The 23497-nt window shown below is 39.2% G+C and overlaps 1 protein-coding gene across 6 annotated transcripts in view; it reads left to right on the forward strand.

Annotated features, from left to right (window-relative positions):
- Window positions 1-23497, forward strand: part of ZSWIM6 (zinc finger SWIM-type containing 6) — a 217013-nt gene that overhangs the window by 179659 nt on the left and 13857 nt on the right. For 4 of the 6 annotated variants that reach the window (XM_036309318.1, XM_036309322.1, XM_036309321.1 and 1 more), the window contains exons 5-8: window positions 1700-1879; window positions 8788-8964; window positions 9245-9391; window positions 22026-22172. In XM_036309318.1, coding sequence (XP_036165211.1) covers window positions 1700-1879; window positions 8788-8964; window positions 9245-9391; window positions 22026-22172 — 651 coding nt within the window. The remainder of the gene's footprint in view (window positions 1-1699; window positions 1880-8787; window positions 8965-9244; window positions 9392-22025; window positions 22173-23497) is intronic. The other 2 variants (XM_036309319.1, XM_036309323.1) reach the window with 2 other exon arrangements.

The raw sequence follows: 23497 nt of genomic DNA on the forward strand, positions 1-23497 counted from the left end.
TCCTGGACATTTTGAATATTGTGTTGTGAGAGTCTGGGTCCTATTAAAATCCTCTGGATAATTTATTTTTTTAAAGCATACAACCAACCAGAGTAGATTCAGGATATAAGGCCTGTTTCACCTTCTTCAGGTGACAATGTCAATAAAGTCTTTAAGGCCTTGGCTGTGCTTCCTGGGGTCTGTTTCATGCACATGAGATGTTACCAGAACTTGTACCTCTTTGCACACAGTATCCAGGATCCCCTTGCTCCTGCTCCCGAGTGGAGGGTAAGGTCCCCTTTCCCAGGCCTTTCACCAGGTAGATGAGATTTCTCTCAAGTCTTTGCTGAATATGCCATCTGTAAAGTTCCTCTAATGGGTCTAATCTTGTGTCCAAGCCAGAAGAAAAGAGAGGGAAAAGAAAACAGGAAGTCATCCCCATATGACTTGCTTCTTCATGTTTTGTTTCCATAATCTGCTTGTAATATTATTCTATTAGTATTTAGCCTTTACTTTTCAGAGTCGCTAGATTGCTGCTTTTTGTATTTTGTTCAGATTTTTTGGTTATAATCATGGCTAAGCTGTGATAAGCTGTGGTGGCCTTATCTAGTTCGACCACATTTTGTTTTTCAATTGGCATTTAAAAATATGGAAATGTTAATTGTAAATATTTGTGGCTTAGATAGATTATGTCCATTTTTATTTTCTTGTGGTAAAAGTTTATTCGGTATTTAAAATACCAAAATTTCTAAGTGAAGAAGCTTGCTAATATTAAATGTGGAAGAACATAAAGCATCTCTTTTGGACAAACAAAACATAATGATCATTTCTATCTTTATTATTCATTTAACACAACTGATTAAAATAAAATACATACAGACATGTGCCTTTTCAAAGCAAAAGTATTGTGAATGGCTTTGAGGTATTGGTATCTATCTTGTTTTGAAATTAATAAAGAAAAACTTGAACTTTTAAAACTTGTAAACTATTTGCTTGAATTAGCTACCTCTTTTCTGAAGATTGTAGAAAGTAATAAATCAAAACCTTAATTCAAATTATAAGTTATGTCTTCTAAATTCACTTTGGCTTTTACCTTAAATAACAAGTGTAATTTTGATTAATGTTTAGTGATTTCATTCACATAAAGACATACATTTAATGAGTTCATTTATATAAAGATTAATTCCTGGTTAAATTATTTAGGGAAGTATATTTAAGTGAATTTTATTTTTAAGACATTATTGATATAATAGATAGGCATACTAATTAATAAATACAATAAAGCTTGACACTCCTATAAGGAAACTAGGAAGTTGTTTATTTGTGTTCATTGTGTTCTTTATTTAGAGTGACTTTTTGCAGAATCCATGTATAAAATCTGTTTTTAAATTGAAGTGGCAAATTGGACCTTAGGGTTGTACCTTTTATTGACTTTTTGTCCAAAATGTTACATAAGTAGAAAAGTATTTAACAATAAACATTTGAAATATCTTTCATCTTTATTTGTAACAAACAGTGTTTGAATCTTTGGTTCAAATTCAGTTGTCCTCCTTCCATTAACTCTGCATGGGGTTTGTGGCTTGGATTAAAGAGAGAATTGTGTTATAAAAATGACAGATTTGAATCCATTTTGAAATGGTTTAAAATTTATCATTAGGTATTAGAATTGAACATTTTTATAATTTTTTTTAATTTACTGCCCTCTCTCCTTTTAAATTAGGTGCTCTGTGGATGTGTATAGTTTTAAATCCCCACTGCAAGTTGGAACAGAAGGCTAGTTGGCTAAAACAGCTGAAAAAGTGGAACAGTGTTGATGTCTGTCCATGGGAAGATGGAAATCATGGCAGTGAATTACCCAACTTAACCAACGCTCTGCCTCAGGGTGCAAATGTCAACCAAGGTTAGTCCACAGTAATATTCTGCTTTCTTCGTATCTAATTGTGCACATACATTTATGACAGTAACTTACAATGAATATGAGAAAATAATTTCCCCACTTAAGAACTTATTATAACTCAAGGAATTTAATGTGTTTTGACTGTGAATATATGTTTTAATTTTTACCTGAGACCATTGTGTGCTTTTCTTCATATTCTCAGAATACAGAAGGATGCAATACTTATATGTATTAGTATGGGTTATTTACAATTATATAAAACTAGACGTGGGGTCCCTCAGCCTGGCTGGCAATGGAGCCGATCAGGGCCGTCTCACCCAGTGTGGGGGGAGGGGGCGGGGGGGGGGGGGGACGGACCGTGGGAGGTTGGCCGGCCATGGGAGGTTGGCTGTGGGAGTGCACTGACCACCAGGGGGCAGCTCCTGCATTGAGCCCTGGTGGTCAGTGCATGTCATAGCTACTGGTCAACCGGTTGTTCAGTCGACCAGTCATAACAGTCACTTAGGCTTTTGTATATAGAGATTATATGGTATATAAACTTGCTTATTAACTATTTATTTTGAATATTTTTAATTTAATAAATCATGGTATAGATTGGTAATATTGAAAGGTTTTAGCAGCTGTGTGTTTTTGTCTCTTGGTCAATTCATATTTGCGCTACTGCATAGTCAGTTAAAAATTCTTAGTTTTAGAATATAGCAAGAATTTTATGATGGTTGGAAGGGCATGGGGTGCTGTTGGCATTTGGACTAGGAAAATTCTTCATTGTGAAGGATTGTCTAGCATACTTATTTCTACCTACTGCAGGCTAATAGTACCCCCTACTTTGGGACAACTAACAAATGCACACAGACATTTCCAAATGTCCTCTGAAGAACCTATGTCTTACATTTCCATCCCGTTTTGTTTGTTTGTTTTTGAGCTCCTCAATTGGATTGACCCATTTAGCTCAAGTCTCTCTTATCTTTTTTTTTAATCTTTCCTCTGCTTAACTATTTTTTCTCAGCTACTATAGCATTTTCTCCTTTCTTTCAGAACCAAATCTTAAAAGTAGTTAACACTTACAAATAAAACTTTCATTCATCAATTCATGTCACTATTTTTGTGTGATTTTGTGCTGTTGCTGCCTTTTTCTATTTTGTTTTTGAGAAAACTTGAAAGACTCTAAAGTTATGAAAAATGCAAGATGAGAGCTATATGATATCAGAAGGATCCAGAATCAAGACTGTTATTCTATGTTTGCTGGCCCCATATACAGTTGGTACTCCTGGAAAGAGATGACAATGTGCTGAGTGCAAATGTGGGTTAGCATAGTGTTCTCAGTCTCTATGAAGAAAGAATTACATGTATTACTCCACAGGGACTTGTCCAATGAAAAGGATGGAAGTTTTAGGACTTGGGAAAGATGATTGACTGGCTCTGCTTTGTCTAGAGGTATTTGCCTTGGGAATTCAGTATTTGAAATCTGTCATATTTTTATTGCTCATGATTTTATTTAATAACTTTGAAGAAAATACATGTATCCCTTATACCCAAATTATTTTCCAGAAGCTCAGAATTTTCAAGTTTAGCAATTCAACATCTTTTCCCTTGCATTGCTAGGAAAGGATATGCCTACACCTATATAGGCAATATCTTTAATCTTTTATTTCTTTCTATTTGGAAGTTTCTCTGTTTCACTCCTTACCTGCTTTTGGGGAGCACCATCCTAACATTTTACACTTACTTTCCATTTGGTTACTTTCTCCTTGGTTAAACAGGAATATTCCATTGGCTTCAGAACACCCTTAAACAGTGGTCCAGCCTCCAGATAAAACAGTTCATTTTATTTATGGTTTGGCCTAGGGGTATGAAGTCAGGACCTAGTTTCTGAGGGCAATATTTATAGCTGTTGTGCCTAAAGGCACCAAGGCTCCTGTTTTTAGCATAATGCTCACATCCTCCAGAAGGGCTGTCAGAAGAGAGCTGTACAGGCTGCTGGGGAGAGCCCGCAGTGGCCAGCAATGCCATTGCAGCTGGGTGTGGAGTGTACAGACAGTGGGCAGAACTGCATGTGTTGGCATATTGAAGTGAATGTGAAGGACAGATCAGGCCCTGACTTTGCTAGCAGGGATTGATTGTTAGAATTAATTAACAGCAGCAGTAATAGTATTAGAATCCACACCCTTTGAAAGAGTAGTTTGTTTGACTTTTTAAAATGTACGACAATGGTAGCCAATTTTTTATTTTTATATTTTTTGATAAAAGAACTAATTTCTCCCATTTTACCTTTCTGAATTTCTCAAGTTTTCTTCACTAAGTATACATTATTTTTTTAATTAAATCTTTATTGTTCAGATTATTACAGTTGTTCCTCTATTTTCCCCCCCATAGCTCCCCTCCACCCAGTTCCCACCCCACCCTTTGCCCTTACCCCCGCCACCCACTGTTCTCATCCATAGGTGTACAGTTTTTGTCCAGTCTCTTCCCACATCCCCCACACCCCTTCCCCCCCACCCCCGAGAATAGTCAGTCCACTCCCTTTCTATGCCCCCGATTCTATTATATTCACCGGTTTATTCTGTTCATCAGATTATTTATTCACTTGATTTTTAGATTCACTTGTTGATAGATATGTATTTGTTGTTCATAATTTGTATCTTTACCTTTTACTTCTTCTTCCTCTTCTTAAAGGATACCTTTCAGCATTTCATATAATACTGGTTTGGTGGTGATGAACTCCTTTAGCTTTTTCTTATCTGTGAAGCTCTTTATCTGACCTTCAATTCTGAATGATAGCTTGCTGGGTAAAGTAATCTAGGTTGTAGGTTCTTGCTATTCATCACTTTGAATATTTCTTGCCACTCCCTTCTGGCCTGCATAGTTTCTGTTGAGAAATCAGCTGACAGTCGTATGGATACTCCTTTGTAGGTAACTGATTGTTTTTCTCTTGCTGCTTTTAAGATTCTCTCTTTGTCTTTTGCTCTTGGCATTTTAATTATGATGTGTCTTGGTGTGGTCCTCTTTAGATTCCTTTTGTTTGGGGTTCTCTGCACTTCCTGGACTTGTAAGTCTATTTCTTTCACCAGGTAGGGGAAGTTTTCTGTCATTATTTCTTCAAATAGGTTTTCAATATCTTGCTCTCTCTCTTCTTCTGGCACCCCCATAATTCGGATGTTGGTACGCTTGAAGTTGTCCCAGAGGCTCCTTACACTATCTTCATATTTTTGGATTCTTTTTTCTTTTTGTTTTTCTGGTTGGGTGATTTTTGCTTCTTCGTATTTCAAATCTTTGTTTGACTTGATTCTTGCGATCCTCTAGTCTGCTGTTGGAACTCTGCATAATATCCTTTATTTCAGTCAGTGTATGCTTAATTTCTAGTTGGTCCTTTTTCATAACCTCAAGGGTCTCACTAGATTTCTTGATGGTCTCACTAAATTTATCGGTGGTTTCTAGAAAATACTTGAAAAACCTTAAAAGTGTGGTTTTGAACTCTATATCCAGTAGTTTGCTTTCCTACATTTCTGTCATTTGTGACTTGTTTCTTTGTCTCCGCATTTTTATGCTTCCCTGTGTCGATAGAGTGGCTTTCTGTGTTAGGTGTCCTATAGGGCCCAGTGGCTCAGCCTCCCCAATTACCTGAGGTGGACACTCTTGGTGCACCCCTTTGTGGGCTTTGTGCACAGTCTTGTTGTAGTTAAGCCTTGATTGTTGTAGGTATCACTGGGAGGAATTGACCTCCAGGCCAATTGGCTGTGAGAATCAGTTGTGTCTGCAGTGGGAGAACTTCTGAGCTGGAGACACCCTTCTGGGGCAAGACTTGCTTCAGTGGGGCTTTGGTGATCAATGAGTCTGCCCCCTGAGTGTGTCCCTTATGGATCTGAGGAGTTGTAATCTGGATGGTCCCACTCTGACCACTGGGTACACTGGCTCTTGGATCTCTAAGGAGGTGCTATTTTAGCCTCTGCCTGAGGCTACCCAGCAGGAGCTATGGAGAGATTCCTCTTCTTTGGGGTTTGGAGGTGCCCAGATGAGGCCCAGCTGTGAAGCAATGCAAGCTGCTGTGAGGCCTTGAACCTTCTTTTGGATGTTCTGGGTCTCTCTGATTCAGCTGCAGTTTGTTAGGTAATTTTCAGGTTGCAAAGGGCCGGGTCATTCATATGCAAGAGCCTTTGCGTAGAACTTGGGTGGGACGGGGTCTCAGGGGATCAACAGGGCGGAGCAAGCAGCTTTGGCTGCTCCCCAGTTCTACCCTAAGAGGCCCATGTCTCAGTGTCCCGGCAATCACTGAAAACACCTCTGAGAGAAAGCCGCCCTTGAGTTCTGCCTGATGCCAGACAGTCCAGTTTCTCCCCGTATGAGTTTGGGTCCCCAGAAACTCACCCGGAACTGGAGTTCAGAGCACTTGGGAGCTTGAGACTCCCTCCTGATTGAAAAAGACAACCGCGTCCTCAGCTGCCAGCCCTTTCCGCGCACCTCTCTATCTCTGCACTTTACTTCTGCACCTCCTCTGAGTCTCAGTGCTTTTCTCTTTCCTTCTAGTTGTAGAATTTCCACTCAGCCAGCTTTCCTGTGGTTCCGGATGATGTCCATTTTGTCTTTTAGTTGTATTTTTGAAGTAGTTGTGTGAGGCAGCAATTTCCGGTGTTTACCTATGCCGCCATCTTGGTTTCTCTCAAGCCCTGATATTCTTCAATAAGTATGCATTATTATTCATACATTTTATTAAAAATTTGGTTAATATAATCTGTTTCTCTTTTTTTTAAATCTTAATTGCAAAAATCAGAAAACAAAAGACATCTAAGATAAAAATTGACCATAATTTTGCCACCTAATCAAGCCAACATTTTGGTGTGTGTTTTTTTGTCATTGTCTACATACATAATCAGTTTTTTCTGTGTCCCATATTATTATAGAACTTTCTGTCTTACATTTTCATTTAAATATTATTTTATTAGTATTTAGCCTTTTTTTTGTTACAGTTGGTTTTATTGTTCTCTTAGAGCTAACAACTGTTAAAAGCCTAGTGTGCCCTATACCTTTCTCTATGCTCAGACAATCAATACAATCATGTGAAAAGTTAAGGTCTTCATTTTTTTTCTAATGGAATGCTATTATTGATACCACAGTGAAGCAAATCACCAGGTAGAATTTCTCATTCTTTTAATACATGCATAACATTAAGTTGCTCTTTTAAAAATCTCCTTTTAGTTTTAAATTCTATTTCTTTGATTTGAGCTAAACAGGATAAATGAAATGACAAAGCCACTTAAACATGGGTGAGCTTTGCACTTTGGAATATTTGATCAGTTGGCTATGAGAGGTGATGGAGCCAGTTCTTTATTGGGTAGGAGTATATTTATTCTGCTCAGCAAAGGCACTGATAGGCTCAAAAGGCCTTTTAATGTAAGGTGCACTCTTCCCATTTGTAAGATGTATAATTAAAACTATTGCTAGCAAGGAGTCTAGGCAGGGGCCATAACACATACATCAGTATCTATTCCTCTCAAATTATGTCATTGATGCATTTTGATATGTCTGCTATGCTTAGATATATAGATATCTAAGTTGACCTGAGACCAAACTGAAGTAATGTCTTTCTGTTAAAGACCTTCAGAAACCTTCCAGCTGAAATAGGTGAATTTGGACTGAGGATATCTGTGTTTTGATTTTGATTGCCATTGCTTCGCTGTGTGACCTTGGCAAGTCACTTTACTTCTCTCTATTTTCAGTTTAATCAGCAGAATAGAGAGGTTGGGCTTGATGAGTTCTCAGGGCTCTTCTTGATTTCCTTTTTTATTTTTATGACTTCCTAATGTCTGTGCTTAGCCAGATCTCCAGTGACAGGAAGATGAAACATTATCAACTAAGGAAGCTCCAGATTTTGCTTCTCATTTAATTAAGCCTCAGAACAGTGAGGGTAATATTTGAGCTAAGTAAAGTACACATAAATAAAAATAGTTTGTTCCCCTGATTTTCAGTTGAGGCTCACTAAGTTTTGTGCCATAGTTGAAGGTAAGTCTGGAGTGGGGACACAAAGGGTGGGAGTGCACGTAGAATTTGGACCATGTTATCCAGAGGAACTGAATATTCCCAGAAGTGGGGGTGAGAATATCCTTTATTCCCCAAACATTTCTTTTCTCCGTCAGGTCCTGAAACTTGAACCCTCTTCGGAGTGTATGCTTCTGCTCTTTTGTGATGCCCGGCATACACTATGCTGGGGACATCACACCAGTCATGGAACCTGCACAGGAGTCAGGAGGCAGCCTGTAGGGGCAAGGTAAGTGCGCTGGTTTGTTTTGTAGCTATGTTGTGTGGCTTTGTGAACTGTTAAATATATGCATTTATGCCCTTTGGGATATAAAGTCGCATTTAACCATTATATCCCAAGAAGCATAATAGTTTTAATTGTGCAAAACCGCACAATATAGTTAAAAAATACAACCAAAAGCACAACCCTTTTGCATATCTTTAAAGGCTGATTGCATCTTCCTGAAAGGTTCCATGGCTGGTGTCACATCTCTTACATAGTGTTTGTGAGAGCTGTTGATCCCATCAGGGCAGCCCACCACAGCACCTCCGAAGTGGGGAGCAGTGAGTTTTCATGTAGTTTTTGTGCCGAGTGCCTCCTTTGAGTGTATTTGGCATGGAAACTAGACTTGACAGTTCTTTTTGCAGGATGCCTTTAACCTTAGCTTGATGGCTGCAGAGTGTTTGTGTTGGATAAAACAAGTGAGTGAATGGTGGCTCTTTGGGCTGACTTGCCTCCTAGTACTTAGGACATGAGAATATTCACCCTCCATCCTTCCGTGTAGGGGGTGAGGACAATGCGTGTGGGTTTGCTCATGAACATCTGGCCACAGAGTGGTATGACTGATTTATTCACATGTGAATAATAGCTGACACGGCTTTCTGAATTGTGAAAAAAACAGATTCATCGAACAGGCCACATCGGACAGTGTTCACCCGAGCCATCGAGGCATGCGATCTCCACTGGCAGGATAGCCACTTGCAGCACATTATCAGCAGTGACCTATACACCAACTACTGTTACCATGACGACACTGAAAACTCCCTCTTTGACTCCCGTGGGTGGCCCCTCTGGCATGGTAAGTGCCCAAACCGGAAAGACATTTCCATGACTTACTTCTTTGTTTAGTTTCTATAGCATTATTGGAGTGGGAGGAGGAGAGCTGAGGGATTCAATGGGAGATGGATGAATGCTTGGCAATAGGAGCTGAGTTTTTCATTCAAATCAAAGTTCAGAAATGGTTTGTTGTGTTTTTTTAATAGTATTTTGGGGGGAAAACATCTTACTATTAAATCCTGTTTTTATGGATATATCTGACAGTGGCAACTTTCTCTCGCCCCTTAACTTTCTGTTTTTAGAACATGTCCCTACAGCCTGTGCAAGAGTGGACGCATTACGTTCTCATGGGTACCCCAGAGAAGCATTGAGACTGGCGATAGCTATTGTTAACACGTTAAGGCGGCAGCAACAGAAACAATTGGACATGTTCCGAACTCAAAAAAAAGGTGAATGTGAAGGAGTTTGTTTTCATTGGAATGAATGGGATTTTTGGTGATGACATCACTAGGTTTTGTGCTCTTTTGGGAGAGATGGCTTTTAAAATGAAAGTGATGGAGATGGCAGAACTTAACCACTCATTCGAAATATTTAATATCTGATCTTTGAGAAATTTTAGGTATTTTCCCCCCTGGCTTAATATGGTAAAATGTAAGACTTTTTTTTTTAAGTATCTTAGGTTAGTTAATTTTTTAAGGGGGAGAAGTTTTTATTATTATTACTTACAATTTGAACCAAAGAAAGGGGGAGCTTAATATGTCAAAATTATCTAAAATATAAGTTAGCCAAATATCTTATTTTGTGACTGCATTTTAATTCTAACAGTAGGGTTCTGTGGGGTAGACTGCCTATATTTGAATCATAGCAATCGGTCCAAACTCAAAGTCCTTGGGCAATGACTAGACCTCTCTGTGATTTAGACACCTCATCTGTGGAATGAGGCTCAGTTGAGGACCTATTTCTTAGAGTTCTTGAGAAGATTATTAATCCTTTAAAGCACTTAAAGCAGGGCCTGGCATAGTGTGTAATCACTCTAAAACTTTTTACTTGTTATAATTTGTACATAAGGACATTATATTTACAGTGATCACAGCAGAAAACTCCTCGGATTTTTAAAATTCTGTCAGCATTTGATGATGAACTGTCAGCTGACAGAACATATTTAACTTCTCTTTATCTCAGTTTATTAATCTTTTAGATTTGACATTAAGCATTACTGAGTAGTGGTTAATTGCAAAGAGTCTTACATGAATGAGGCCCTGATCAGAAAAAGAAATACGTATGCTTTTTCTGGATAATCTATACACTTTTTGTTCCATCTGTAGGTATAAATCTTTTTATGTTTCTTTGGCAGGATTGTGTTTACTCTGGAATTTTATTTCTTATTCAGAAAGATAGTTTTAGTTGCTGTTGTTTTTTTCTTTTTATGTTTTTGTTTTTAATTCTTGAGTGATTATACACACTCCACCTAGGATACAGCTAAAAATTATAAAGAAGTTGTTGAAGTAGACGAGGTTAGATTTTTTTTTTTGAACTTTTAGTATCCTCTACATTGAAAGTATTATAAATGTTAACTTTATCATTTATATGATGGAAGAAAATTCCAAAGGTACAATTTGAACCAAAGAAAGGGGGAGCTCAGGTAGTATTGGATTATAATATTCCTGATAATCAAGACTTTGTTGTTCAATCTTTCATGTTCTTCATGTCATCACTGGTTAACAGATATGTTTGCAAGATATGCTGCTTGGTCCTTTGGAAAATTTTCCTGAAATTCCCCTCCCCCTAAATACATATAATATCTGGCCAAAAGGTATTTACTTCTGAAAAGTATAAAGAATGATAATATTTAAACTAAGGAAGATTGAAGCACATTTTATACTACAAAAAGAGAGCTAGCTCATGATTATCTGATCTTTAAAGATCATAACCTTTAAGAACTGTCTTTAAAATGAGTTTAATAAAAATGTTGCAGCCCTAACCCGTTTGGCTCAGTGGATAGAGCATCGGCCTGCAGGCTGAAGGGTCCCAGGTTCGATTCCGGTCAAGGGCATGTACCTTGGTTGCGGGCATATCCCCAGTGGGAGGTGTGCAGGAGGCAGCTGATCGATGTTTCTCTCTCATCGATGTTTCTAACTCTCTATCCCTTTTCCTTCCTCTCTGTAAAAAATCAATAAAATATATATATTTTTAAATGTTGCAAATCTAAGAAATGCAAAGTGTATAAAAATGTTAGCTCATGTAGGTATGTTAGAATACATGTTAAATTAAACTCATTTGGTTATCTTTGAGGCCACTCTTAGACACATTTCCCTTTTATCCTGGGAGCAATGAAAAACTTTATTTCCGATTATTCTTAAGTATTCTGGGATTACATATCTATACCTATATTTTTCTCTACTTTTTTGTCTGTCAGTATTTAAAGAATATCTTTTTCATAGCTGTTGTTCATGCAATACAGTTACTTATTACATGGTCAAGATTGGCAAATGAATTATTTTGTACATTTTTTAATACTATATGGCATGATATGTCAGCTTCTGTTTTTTAACTGATATATAATTTACATTTAGCATTATGTTAGTTCTGGTGTACAATATAATACTGCACTATTTATATATTTCAAAAGGAACAGCCCAATAAGTCTAGTTAACATCCATCACTACATGTAGTTAAAAATATTTTTTCTTATGACGTTTTAAGATCTATTCTCTTAGCAACTTTCAAATATACAATACAGTATTATTAACTATAGTCACCATGCTGTAAATTATATCCTCATGACTTATTTATTTTATGCCTGAAATTTTTTACCTTTTGACCACCTTCTATTTCATCCATCCCCTCACCTTTGGCAACTGCCAATCTGTTCTCTGTATTTGGGAGCTCAGTTTTTTTTGTTTTTTTTAAAAATATATTTTATTGATTTTTTACAGAGAGGAAGGAAGAGAGATAGAGAGTTAGAAACATCGATGAGAGAGAAACATCGATCAGCTGCCTCCTGCACATCTCCTACTGGGGATGTGCCCGCAACCCAGGTACATGCCTTTGACCGGAATCGAACCTGAGACCTTTCAGTCCGCAGGCCGATGCTCTATCCACTGAGCCAAACCAGTTTTGGCGGGAGCTCAGTTTTTTAAAAATATGAGTGAAATCATATGGAATTTATCTTTCTCTGTCTGACTTATTTCACTTAGTTCAACTTCTCAATTTTTTTTCCCTTTGTTCAGACACTTCACTTCTATTAATTTAGTCTGAAATTGCATCATGTTTCTTTTTTTAAAATTTATCTTCCCTTGCCCTGGCCAGTTTGGTTCAGTGGATAGAGTGTCGGCCTGCGAACTCAAGGGTCCTGGCTTCAATTCCAGTCAAAGACATGTACCTTGGTTGCGGGCACATCCCCAGTGGGGAGTGTGCAGGAGGCAGCTGATCAATGTTTCTCTCTCATCGATGTTTCTAACTCTTTATCCCTCTCCCTTTCTCTCTGTAAAAAAATCAATAAAATATATTTTTAAAAAATTTATTTTCCCTTTATTGATTAAGATATTACAAATGTGTCCTTATCCCCCCCAATGTCCTCTTATCCCCCCAATCCTGCCCTCACCCCCTGTTGTCCACATCCATCGCTTATACTTATATGCATGCATACAAGTCCTTTGGTTGATCTCTTCCCCTCACCCTCTCCCTCCCCTACCTTCCCTCTGACTTGTGAGCATCTGATCGATGTTTCTCTGTCTCTACATCTGTTTTTGTTCATCGGTTTATCTTGTTCATTATAATCCACAAATAGAGAGAGCATGTGATATTTATCTTTCTCTGACTGACTTATTTCACTTAGCATAATGCTCTCCAGCTCTATCCATGCTGTTGTAAATGGTAGGAGTTCCTTCCTTTTTACAGCAGCGTAGTATTCCATTGTGTAGATGTGCCAGTGTTTTTTAATCCATTCATCTGCTGATGGGCACTTAGGCTGATTCCAAATCTTAGCTATTGTAAATTGTGCTGCTATGAACATAGGGATGCACATATCCTTTCTGATTGTGTTTCTGGTTTCTTGGGATATATTCCTAGAAGTGGGATCACTGGGTCAAATGGAAGTTCCATTTTTAGTTTTTTGAGGAAACTCCATACTGTCCTCCACAGTAGCTGCACCAGTTTGCATTCCCACCAGCAGTGAATGAGGGTTCCTTTTTCTCTGCATCCTCGCCAGCATTTGTCATTTGTAGATTTATTGATGATAGCCATTCTGACAGGTGTGAGGTGGTACCTCATTGTCGTTTTGATTTTGCATCTCTCAGATGATTAGTGACTTTGAGCATGTTTTCATATGTCTCTCAGCCTTATGTATGTCCTCTTTCAAAAAGTGTCTATTTAGGTCTGTTGCCCATTTTTTGATTGGGTTGCTTATCTTCCTTTTGTTAAGTTGTATGAGTTCCCTGTAAATGTTGGAGATTAAACCTTTATCAGAGATATCATTGGCAAATATGTTCTCCCATGCAGTGGGTTTTTGCTGGGAGCCGGTCCATGCTTGCTGTTTCAAGGGACCTGGCATATATGGCATACTATTCTTAATATGTTTGCCTACCTTCTTGGCACTATGTGTTTTAACCAAGGTCTCTGAGAAAGGTTGTTTCCCCAGGTAGGGATTTTCCCCTGAAGTTAGGGAGGGAATAAAACCCCTCAACTAAGTGCCAGGCGGGTAATTAATCCCTTTAACTATGAACAATCATGCTTAAGCTACATAATCTTTACTCCCTGGAATGGAGATAAGAAACGCCCTAACCTTTGTAATAGAGATTGATAGGATTGGAATCAACTGGTATAAATACAGTTGTAAGAAGACAGAACTTAGAACACAGAACCAAGAGAGACAGAACCTAGGCACAGAACCTACACAGAACGTTCTCTAGAGACAGAAGAACTTCACTGGAGAGAACATGGCAAAAGATCCTGGACTGAACCTGACTACAGAAATTGGCAAGAGAACCTGACTAGAACCTGGTAACTGAACCTGGCTGGAGAACCTGGACAGAACCTGGCTGGAGAACCTAGAGAGGAAACATGGCTATAGAACCTGGCTGGAGAACCTGAAGAACCTAGCAAGAGAACATGGACACAGACCCTGGCTGCAGATCCTAGCCAGAACTTCGCTGGAGATCCAGACCAGAACTTGGCTGGAGATCCTGGCTAGAGATCCTGGCTAGGCTGCTGATCAACTGAACGCTGTCTCCGTGTCCTTCCTTCTCCGCCGACTCCGTCCACACCTTTGGGGACCCCTGGACCTGCTGGGGTTGGACCCCGGCAGGTTTTCTTGTTGTTTTGTTGATGGTTTCTTTTGCTGTGCAGAAGCTTTTTATTTTGATATAGTTCCATAGTTTCCATTGCCCTAGGACAGGGGCGGGCAACCCCTGGCATGCGTGCCAAACATGGCACGCCAGTAACTTTGGCTGGCATGCGAAACCCTCTCTTATAATCTTCCATTTACAATTATTTTCTTAATATCAACTTTTTTATTTTTCAGATAAATTCAGTGTAGGTGCATCTTAGATAAATAAATAATTTTACATAACAAGTTATCTTAAAGACCATAGACATAGCTGACTTTGAAATGCAGTTGATTGAATTTCAGAGTAGCTCAATTTGGAAGCAGAAATTTATTGACCTTAGAGTTGACTTGGAAAACATTGAAAAAAAGTGATTAGAGACGGAAGTACCAGAGAGAAGTGTCGAAAACGAACTATTGAGGACTTGGAATGCTATTCCAGAAAATTTTTTCTGTTTAAAAAACTTTGCAAGAGCGTTACTCTCCATGTTTTCATCCACATACGCTTTTGAATCTTTGTTCTCAGTGATGAATTTTGTTAAGTCTCATAATAGGAGTAGCCTGACGGATGAAAGTAGTAGCTCGTGCATATCTCTGAAGGTCACGAAATATAAACCTGATGTAAAATCTCTATCATCAGTGATGCAGCAGCAAAAGTCCCACTGATAATATCAAATGGAGTCATAAAGTTTTCTGTCGGACTATCAGTATACATGTCTACATTAAAAAATAAATGTATTTTTCATCATCATATACTGTGTTTTTGTCGCTCGAATTAATTTTATTATTTCTTCAAGGTTCTTCACATATGTACACCTTAAGAGATATCAAGTAGGTGTAACACATTCTCAAAAAATTAGGGTTGGCACGCAGAATTTTGAGTCAGAGATTTTGCTGGTTTTGGCACGCACTCACAAAAAGGTTACTCACCCCTGCCCCAGGAGCTGTGTCAGTGAAGAAATTCCTTTGGCATATGTCTGAGATTTTGCTACCTGTGGATTCCTCTAATATTTTTATGGTTTCCCATCTTACATTTAAGTCCTTTATCCATTTTGAGTTTATTTTTGTGTATGGTGTAAGTTGGTGGTCTAGTTTCATTTTTTTTGTATGTATCTGTCCAATTTTTCCAACACCATTTATTGAAGAGACTGTCTTGACTCCATTGTATGTTCTTGCCTCCTTTGTCAAATATTAATTGAGCATAGTGGTTTGTGTTGATTTCTGGGTTCTATGTTCTATTCCATTGGTCTATATGTCTATTCTTGTACCGGTACCAGGCAGTTTTGAGAACAGTGGCTTTGTAATACAGCTTGATATCTGGTATTGAGATCCCACCTACTTTGTTCTTCTTTCTCAGGATCGCAGCAGCTATTCGAGTTTGTTTGTTTGTTTGTTTTTTATTCCAGATGAATTTTTGGAGAGTTCTTGCTAGATCTGTGAAATATGCTGTTGGTATTTTAATGGGGAGTGCATTGAATCTGTAGATTGCTTTAGGTAGTATGGACATTTTGATGATGTTGATTCTTTCAATCCATGAACACGGTATGTTCTTCCATCTGTTTATGTCTTCCTCTATCTCTTTTTTCAATGTCCTGTAGTTTTCTGAGTACAAGTCTTTTACCTCCTTAGTTAAGTTTATTCCTAGGTATCTTAATTTTTTTTTGGTGCAATGGTAAATGGGATTGTTTTTTTAATTTCTCTTTCTGTAAGTTCACTATTAGCGTATAAAAATGCCATAGATTTCTTGGCGTTAATTTTGTATCCTGCTACATTGCCAAATTCATTTATTAGGTCTAATAATTTTTTGATGGAGTCTTTAGGGTTTTCTAAGTACAGTATCATGTCATCTGCGAATAATGACAATTTTACTTCTTCTTTTCCAATTTGGATGCCTTTTATTTCTTCTTCTTGTCTGATCGCTTTGGCTAGCACTTCTAGTACTATGTCAAACAGGAGTGGTGAAAGTGGGCATCCCTGTCTTGTTCCTGTTCTTAAGGGAAATGGTGTTAGTTTTTGCCCATTGAGTATGATGTTGGCTGTAGGTTTGTCATATAAGGCTTTTATTATGTTGAGGTATGATCCCTCTATCCCCACTTTGCTGAGAGTTTTTATCAAGAAAGGGTATTGAACTTTGTCAAATGCCTTTTCTGCATCAATCGATATGATTATGTGATTTTTGTCTCTCAGCTTGTTTATGTGATGTATCACGTTTATTGATTTGCAGATATTGTACCAGCCTTGCATTCCTGGAATAAATCCCACTTGGTCATGGTGTATGATCTTTCTAATGTAATGCTGGATCCGGTTTGCTAGAATTTTGTTGAGGATCTTAGCATCTATGTTTATCAGGGATATTGGCCTGTAATTCTCTTTCTTTGTGGTGTCTTTATCTGGTTTTGGGATTAGGGTAATGCTGGTTTCATAGAAGAGCTTGGAAGTGTGCCTTCCTCTTGAATTTTTTAGAATAGTGTGAGAAGGATTGGCTTTAGTTCTTTGAATGTTCAGTAAAACTCCCCTGTGAAGCCATCTGGTTCAGGGCTTTTGTTTGCTGGAAGCTTTTTGATTACTGTTTCAATTTCATCAGTAGTTATTGGCCTATTCAGGTTTTTTGATTCTTCCTGATTGAATTTTGGAAGCTTGTATTTTTCTAGGAATGTGTCCATTTCATCGAGGTTGTCCAGTTTGTTGGAGTAGAGTTGTTCGTAGTATTTTTTGACAATCCTTTGTTTCTCAGTAGGGTCTGTTGTTACTTCACCTCTTTCATTTCTGGTTTTGTTTATTTGGGTCCTTTCTCTTTGTTTCTTGGTGAGCCTGGCGAGAGGTTCATCAATCTTGTTAAGCCTTTCAAAGAACCAGCTCTTGGTTTCATTGATCTTTTGTATTTTTTTTGGTCTCTATGTCATTTCTGCTCTGATCTTTATTATTTCCTTCCTTCTGGGTACTGTGGGCTCTTCTTGTTGCTCTCTTTCTAACTCTTTGAGTTGTGTGGTTAGATCATTTATTACCAGTTTTTCTTGTTTTTTTGAGGTAGGCCTGTAGAGCTATGAACTTCCCTCTCAGGACTGCTTTCATTGTGTCCCATAGATTTTGGATTGTTGTGTTTTCATTGTCATTTGTTTCCAGGATGCTTTTTATTTCTTCTTTGATCTCTCCGGTAACCCAGTCATTGTTTAATAGCATGCTATTTAGCCTCCAAGTGTTTGATTTTTTTTTCAATGTTTTTATTGTAGTTGATTTCTAGTTTTATGCCATTGTGATCTGAGAAGATGCTTGTTATGATTTCTATTGTTTTGAATTTGAAGAGACTTTGCCTGTGTCCTAAGATATGGTCTATCTTTGAAAATGTCCCATGTGCACTGGAGAAGATGTATATTCTGTAGCTTTGGGGTGAAATATTCTGAAGATGTCAATTAAGTCCATCTGATCTAGTGAGTCATTTAGGATTGCTGTTTCTTTGCTGATTTTTTGTTTAGAGGATTTATCCATTGGTGTCAATGGGGTATTAAAGTCCCCTACTATGACTGTATTGCTATTGATCTCTCCCTTGATATCTTCCAGAAGTTGTTTTATGTATTTGGGTGCATATATGTTTACCAGAGTTACACCTTCTTGTTGAATTGCTCCCTTTAGTATTATGTAGTGGCGTTCCTTATCTCTTGTTATGGCCTTTACTTTGAGGTCTATTTTGTCAGATATAAGTATCGCAACCCCAGCTTTTTTCTCATTTCCATTTGCCTGAAAATTTTTTTCCATCCCTTCACTCTCAGTCTGTGTGAATCCTTGATTCTGAGGTGGGTCTCTTGCAGACAGCAAATATATGGGTCACGTTTTCTTATCCATTCAGCTATCCTGTGTCTTTTGATTGGAGCATTTAATCCATTTACATTTAATGTTATTATTGAAAAGTACTTGTTTGTGGTCATTTTTATTCTTAATGTTTGTGTTTCTTCTTGTCTTTCTGTTTCTTCTTTTTACAGCAGTCCCTTTAGCATTTCTTTAATTGCTGGCTTGGTGGTAATAAACTCTCTTAGCCCTTTTTTGTCTGTGAAGCTCCTGATTCCACCTTCAATTTTGAATGATAGCCTTGCTGGGTATAGTATTCTTGGATTCATTCCCTTGCTTTGCATCACTTTGTATATTTCATTCCATTTCCTTCTTGCCTGGTGTGTTTCTGTTGAGAAGTCAGCTGATACCCTAATAGGAGATCCCTTGTAGGTAACTTTCTGTCTCTCTCTGGAAGCCTTTAAGATTCTTACTTTGTCGTTGGTGTTTGCCAATTTAATTATGATGTGTCTTCGCGTTGGTCTTTTGGGGTTCATCTTGTTTGGCACTCTATGTGCTTCTTGGACTTGTGTAGTTTTTTTCCTTGCCAGTATCAGAGAAGTTTTCTGTCATTATTTCTTCAAACAGGTTTTCTATTCCTTGCTTCTCCTCCTCTCCTTCTGGTACCCCTATTAAGTGAATGTTTTTTCGTTTTGCATTGTCCCAAAGCTCCCTTAGGTTCTCCTCTTGCTTTTTAAGTTTTTTTTCCAGTTGCTCCTGTGTTTGTGTGTTTTTTCCTACCTTGTCTTCTAATTCGCTGATGCAGTCCTCAGCCTCTTCTAGTCTGCTGTTTAAGCCTTCCATTGTGTTCTTTATTGCAGCTATGTCCTTCTTCATTTCCTCTTGGTTCCTTTTCATGTTGGTGACATTCTCATTCAGCTCCTTATAATTCTCAGTGAGTTGTGTGTATTTGTCATCCAGCGTTTGAGCATCCTTATAACCATTACTCTGAATTCTTTCTCTGATAAGTTAGTAGCCTCAATTTCATTTAACTCCCTTTCTGGTGATTTCTCTTTTTCTTTCCTTTGTGGGTTGCTTTTTTTCTTCCCATGTTTTGCTGTAATGTTTTAATTGTAGCTCTGATTGCTTCGCTACCCAGTTTCTTTTGGGTATGGTGCTACTGGTGTGACCTGGGCTTAGTAGTCTAGTGTAGCTCCCTACTTGAGCTATTTGGGTTCTCTTGATGTAGGCCTGCGAGCTGGAAAGGCGCAACTGAGGTGTCTAGAAGTCAGCAGCCGTGGATGGGGTGTCCCAATTTTTGCTGTCTTGTGCCCTTGGTTGAATGCGTGCCCAGCCGGTACTCACAGTGGCACCCAGGAACCATCTGTTGGGGTGGTGGGGCTCAGGAGGCCTGTGTTCTGGAAAGGCGTGACTGTGGTGTCCAGAGTTCTGTAGTTGTGGGGATGGGCAGACTCAACTTTTGCTGCTGCCTCCGTGGTTGGATACACGCAATCCCAGCAGCAGTTCACAGGGTCACCTGTGGTATGTTTGCTAGCAGGATGTACTGACACACTCTGAAGGGCCCTGGCACTGAAGCCACTGGATTGCAGTGTCTGTGGGCAGGTATCCCAGAAGAGGGAATTCAGCGTTTCTACAGCCCAGCAATGCACCCCTGTTTGTTTAAGTGTGTGTCCAGCGGGGCTCACAGCGGGGCCCCAGGGCTGCTGGTCTTGGGAGACCTACACGCTGGAAAAGCATGCAACTGTAGTGTGCAGAGTTCTGCAGCTGTGGGGTCGGGAAACTCAGTTTTTGCTGATGCACCTGTGGTGGATAGGCGCGCGTTCCTGGTGGTGGCACACAGGAGCACCCACAGTGAGTTTGCTAGTGCAGGCGCACTGAAGCACTCTGAAGGGTCCTGGCACGCTTAATCAAGGCGTCTTCGGGCAGGTATCCAGGATGGGTGAAATCAGAATTTCTACTGCCCAGGGGAGTGCGTCCCTGTTTGTCCAAGATCGGACCCAGCAGAGGCTCACTGTGGCTTCCCAAAGTGCCCTGTGGATAGATGGGCTCAGGGGGAGTGAGCAACTGTGGCAGTGCCTTGGCCAGGCGCTGAACTCTGACGCATTCTGAGGGACCCTGGCGCTGAAGGGCCCTGGCGCTTAAGTTGCGCAGCTGGGTGTGTGTGGGCAATTATTCAGGCAGAGGGAATTCAGAATTTCTACTGGGGGGCAGTGCGCCTGTGTCTGTACAAAATCATACCCAGCTGGGGCTTACAGTGACTCCTAAGAGAAGTCTATGGAGTGGTGTGCCTCGGAGACCTGTGCGCTGGAGACGCACGAATGCAATGTCCGAGGTCTGCCACTGGGGAGGTGGAGGCTGCACTTACTGCTGCGGGCGCAGTGCTCCTTTCCAGGTGGAGATCCCAGGGTCTGCGAGTCTGCAGGTGGACAGCAGGATTTTGGCTGGAGTGGCTGCTGGGTTGCGGGCAGTATCCAGGCCTGTCTGGGTGGTGGTGCTAATGAGTTCCTAAAAGAGGCCACTCTCCCCTTCAAGATGGCGTGGGCTCCGTGCCCGGGTCAACTTCTCAGTTTTTAAAAAACTACTTTTTAAATTTTATTTCTCCCATTTCTGTGTTTTTTCACTAATTTTTGTGTGAAAAGAAAGTACATATAGGAAATACTTTGTAAAATTTTATCCTCAGTTTCTATCACTTGACAGTAGATTTATTTGTATAAGCACAACACTTCCTTTCTATATATATATATAAATTTTATATATATAAAATTTCCTATCAAGCATATAGATTTGGTTGTTCCATATTTCTTTTTTTCATACTGGTTATGTATATGAAAGCTAGTGACAGAAACCAAAGGGAAAGACCTTTCCAAGGAATCTAGGACCAAACTTTTATAGATTTTAATACATTATGGCAGGCCATACTTTATTTTTATGTACTGATAGTTGATTGTCCAAACCAGAAAACTTCTAAAGGAATGTTGGATTCATGGAATGGCTCTTTAGCAATTTACAAGCAGTTTTTTCTTATATACTTTATACTAGAGGCCCAGTGCATGAAATTCCCCCAAGCCGGTCCGCCCCCTGGTCAAACTCCCAGAAGAACTCCAGTTGAGGGGGCAATTTGCATACTATGCTGTTATTATATAAGATTGTATATAGATTTTATTATATGTTCATTTAAGAAGGAGCTGTTACCATTTATTACTTTAGTAAACACTAAGATGTAAAAATGTTGCATTTTTTACAACAATGGAATATGTCTTTTAAAATATTTGCAGCTTTTTTCCAGCACTTTGTAATTTAACTGAAGAACTTGAAAGTGCTAACATTCTGTGAAAAATGAAAGGGATATGTTTCATTCAAATGATACGTTATCTTCTGCTATAGTTCCTTTTTGTGGCAAAGGTCCTCCCTTAAATGGCTCACTGATCCATGATAAAGAACAATTTCATAAGGTGATAGGGAAGTAAGCTAATAATATTCATGGGGGAGTCCAAGTCTGACCCAGGCCACAACTGCCCTCTAGTCTCCAGCTTAGGTGATCTAGTGAGCACTGACTCTGAGAGCATCTTCTTAATAAAATTGTAGCGTTATCCAGTGGTAATTCTGGGGTCAACTTTTTAGTCCTCTCTAATGTCACTCTTAGGAAGTGAGGGGAATTGTCCCTAGCTTCTCAGGTGACAGTTTGGAATTGACATTTCCTCATACAACATAATTTAAAAGTGTACATTGCAATGTTAACACTGTACCCTGGGCACATGAATTAAATAGATGTTTGGGAGCTTTCCTAGGAGGTTAGTACCATTTACATTGATTTATAGATGAATCTTCCGAATTCAAAATAGTTCACAAGTTGGGGATTATATGTACCTTTGTTTTTTAATTTAATTCAGTATTAATTTGTCAGGATGCTGCTTTAAATGGCAAAGCCTCTCTTCCCTTTACTTCTTTTCATCTCTCAATTTCCTTTTCTTACACAGAGCTACCCCATAAAAGCATAACCTTGATAACCAATCTGGAGGGCTGGGTTGGACACCCTCTGGACCCTGTGGGCACTCTTTTCAGCAGCCTTATGGAAGCCTGCCACATGGACGATGAAAGCTTCCCTGGATTCTCCAGTTTCACAGGTAAAACCTTGACATTGGTCTCGTGTGCCCTTTTTTCTAAACTCTGAATGGCAGTGGTCATTTTTCTTCACAGTTTGTTTTATGAACCCATACAGTTAACAATATCTACAGCTAGCAAGAGAGCAAGGAAATAGGCACTCTCCGCTTTTCAGGCAGGCTCAGATTCGACAGTTGACAGCATGTATAAAGAACCTTAGGCATATTTATTCTCTTCTAGTCAGTGGTTGTGCATCTAAGAATTTATTTGCATTGATGACTGTTTTCCAGCATAAAGATATACAATAAGGATGTGCATAATGTGGGAGTGAGAAAGGATTGTCCCTTTGCTGCTCCCAGGTTTGGGTGAGCTCAGAGGGTTTATTATCTTCCCTCCATATTGTCTATTGTGGTGGTTACCTCCATGGATTATGGGTGACCCAAAACTATTGGGAGGGCAAAAGGTATGACTGTGAATGTGCTTTCCTTGGGAGTTCAGTGGTTGAAAGTTTGTTAAAGTTTATAATGGAAACAGAGATAAGAGAATGCTCAAAGAATCATTACTATTGTGATAACTGATGACTTATTTGATAACAAAAAGGCCCTTGAAATTGGGTTACATGTGTTGTATTCTCTACTGTTTTTATAATAAACTAGAGGCCTGGTGCATGAAATTCGTGCATGGGAGGGGGGTGTCCCTCAGCCTGGCCTGCACCCTCTCCAATCTGGGACCACTGGCCCCTAACTGATTGCCTGCCTGCCTGCCTGATCACCCATAACTGCCCTCTCCTGCCAGCCTGATCACCCACAAGTGCCCTCCCCTGCCGGCCTGATTGCCCCCTAACTGCTTGCTCCCCTGCGCTGGCCTGATCTTGCCCCCAACTGCTTGCTCCCCTGCCGGCCTGATCACCCCTAACCGCCTCTGCCTCAGCCCCCGCCACCGTGGCTTTGTCCGGAAGGAAGTCAGGCATCTGGAAGATGTCTGGTCAATCTGGTCTAATTAGCATATTACCCTTTTATTAGTATAGATTTTAACATTGTGATAAAAGTATGCAAACTTTTTTTATTGTGAGGCTTTTAAGAATTGGTAACTGTTGCAGTCATCATATAATTTTACACTTGTTTAATTAAAAGTTTTCTCATTCTTAAGTATTCTTAGTATCTCCTCTTAGATTTATAGTTTTCTTTGGTGATTCATTTTCAATGGGAAAAATATTTGTAATATTCTATCCCCCAAAGCATACACATCTAGTTATTCATTTAGAAAACATAATGGAAAGCTATACACTTGTTTTTTGGTCTTCTTGGAATTAAGTCAATAATTCATTTACAAGTACTGGGTAAAATAA

The sequence above is a fragment of the Myotis myotis genome, unplaced genomic scaffold (assembly GCF_014108235.1).
Source record: "Myotis myotis isolate mMyoMyo1 unplaced genomic scaffold, mMyoMyo1.p scaffold_m19_p_5, whole genome shotgun sequence".
NCBI lineage: Eukaryota > Metazoa > Chordata > Mammalia > Chiroptera > Vespertilionidae > Myotis > Myotis myotis.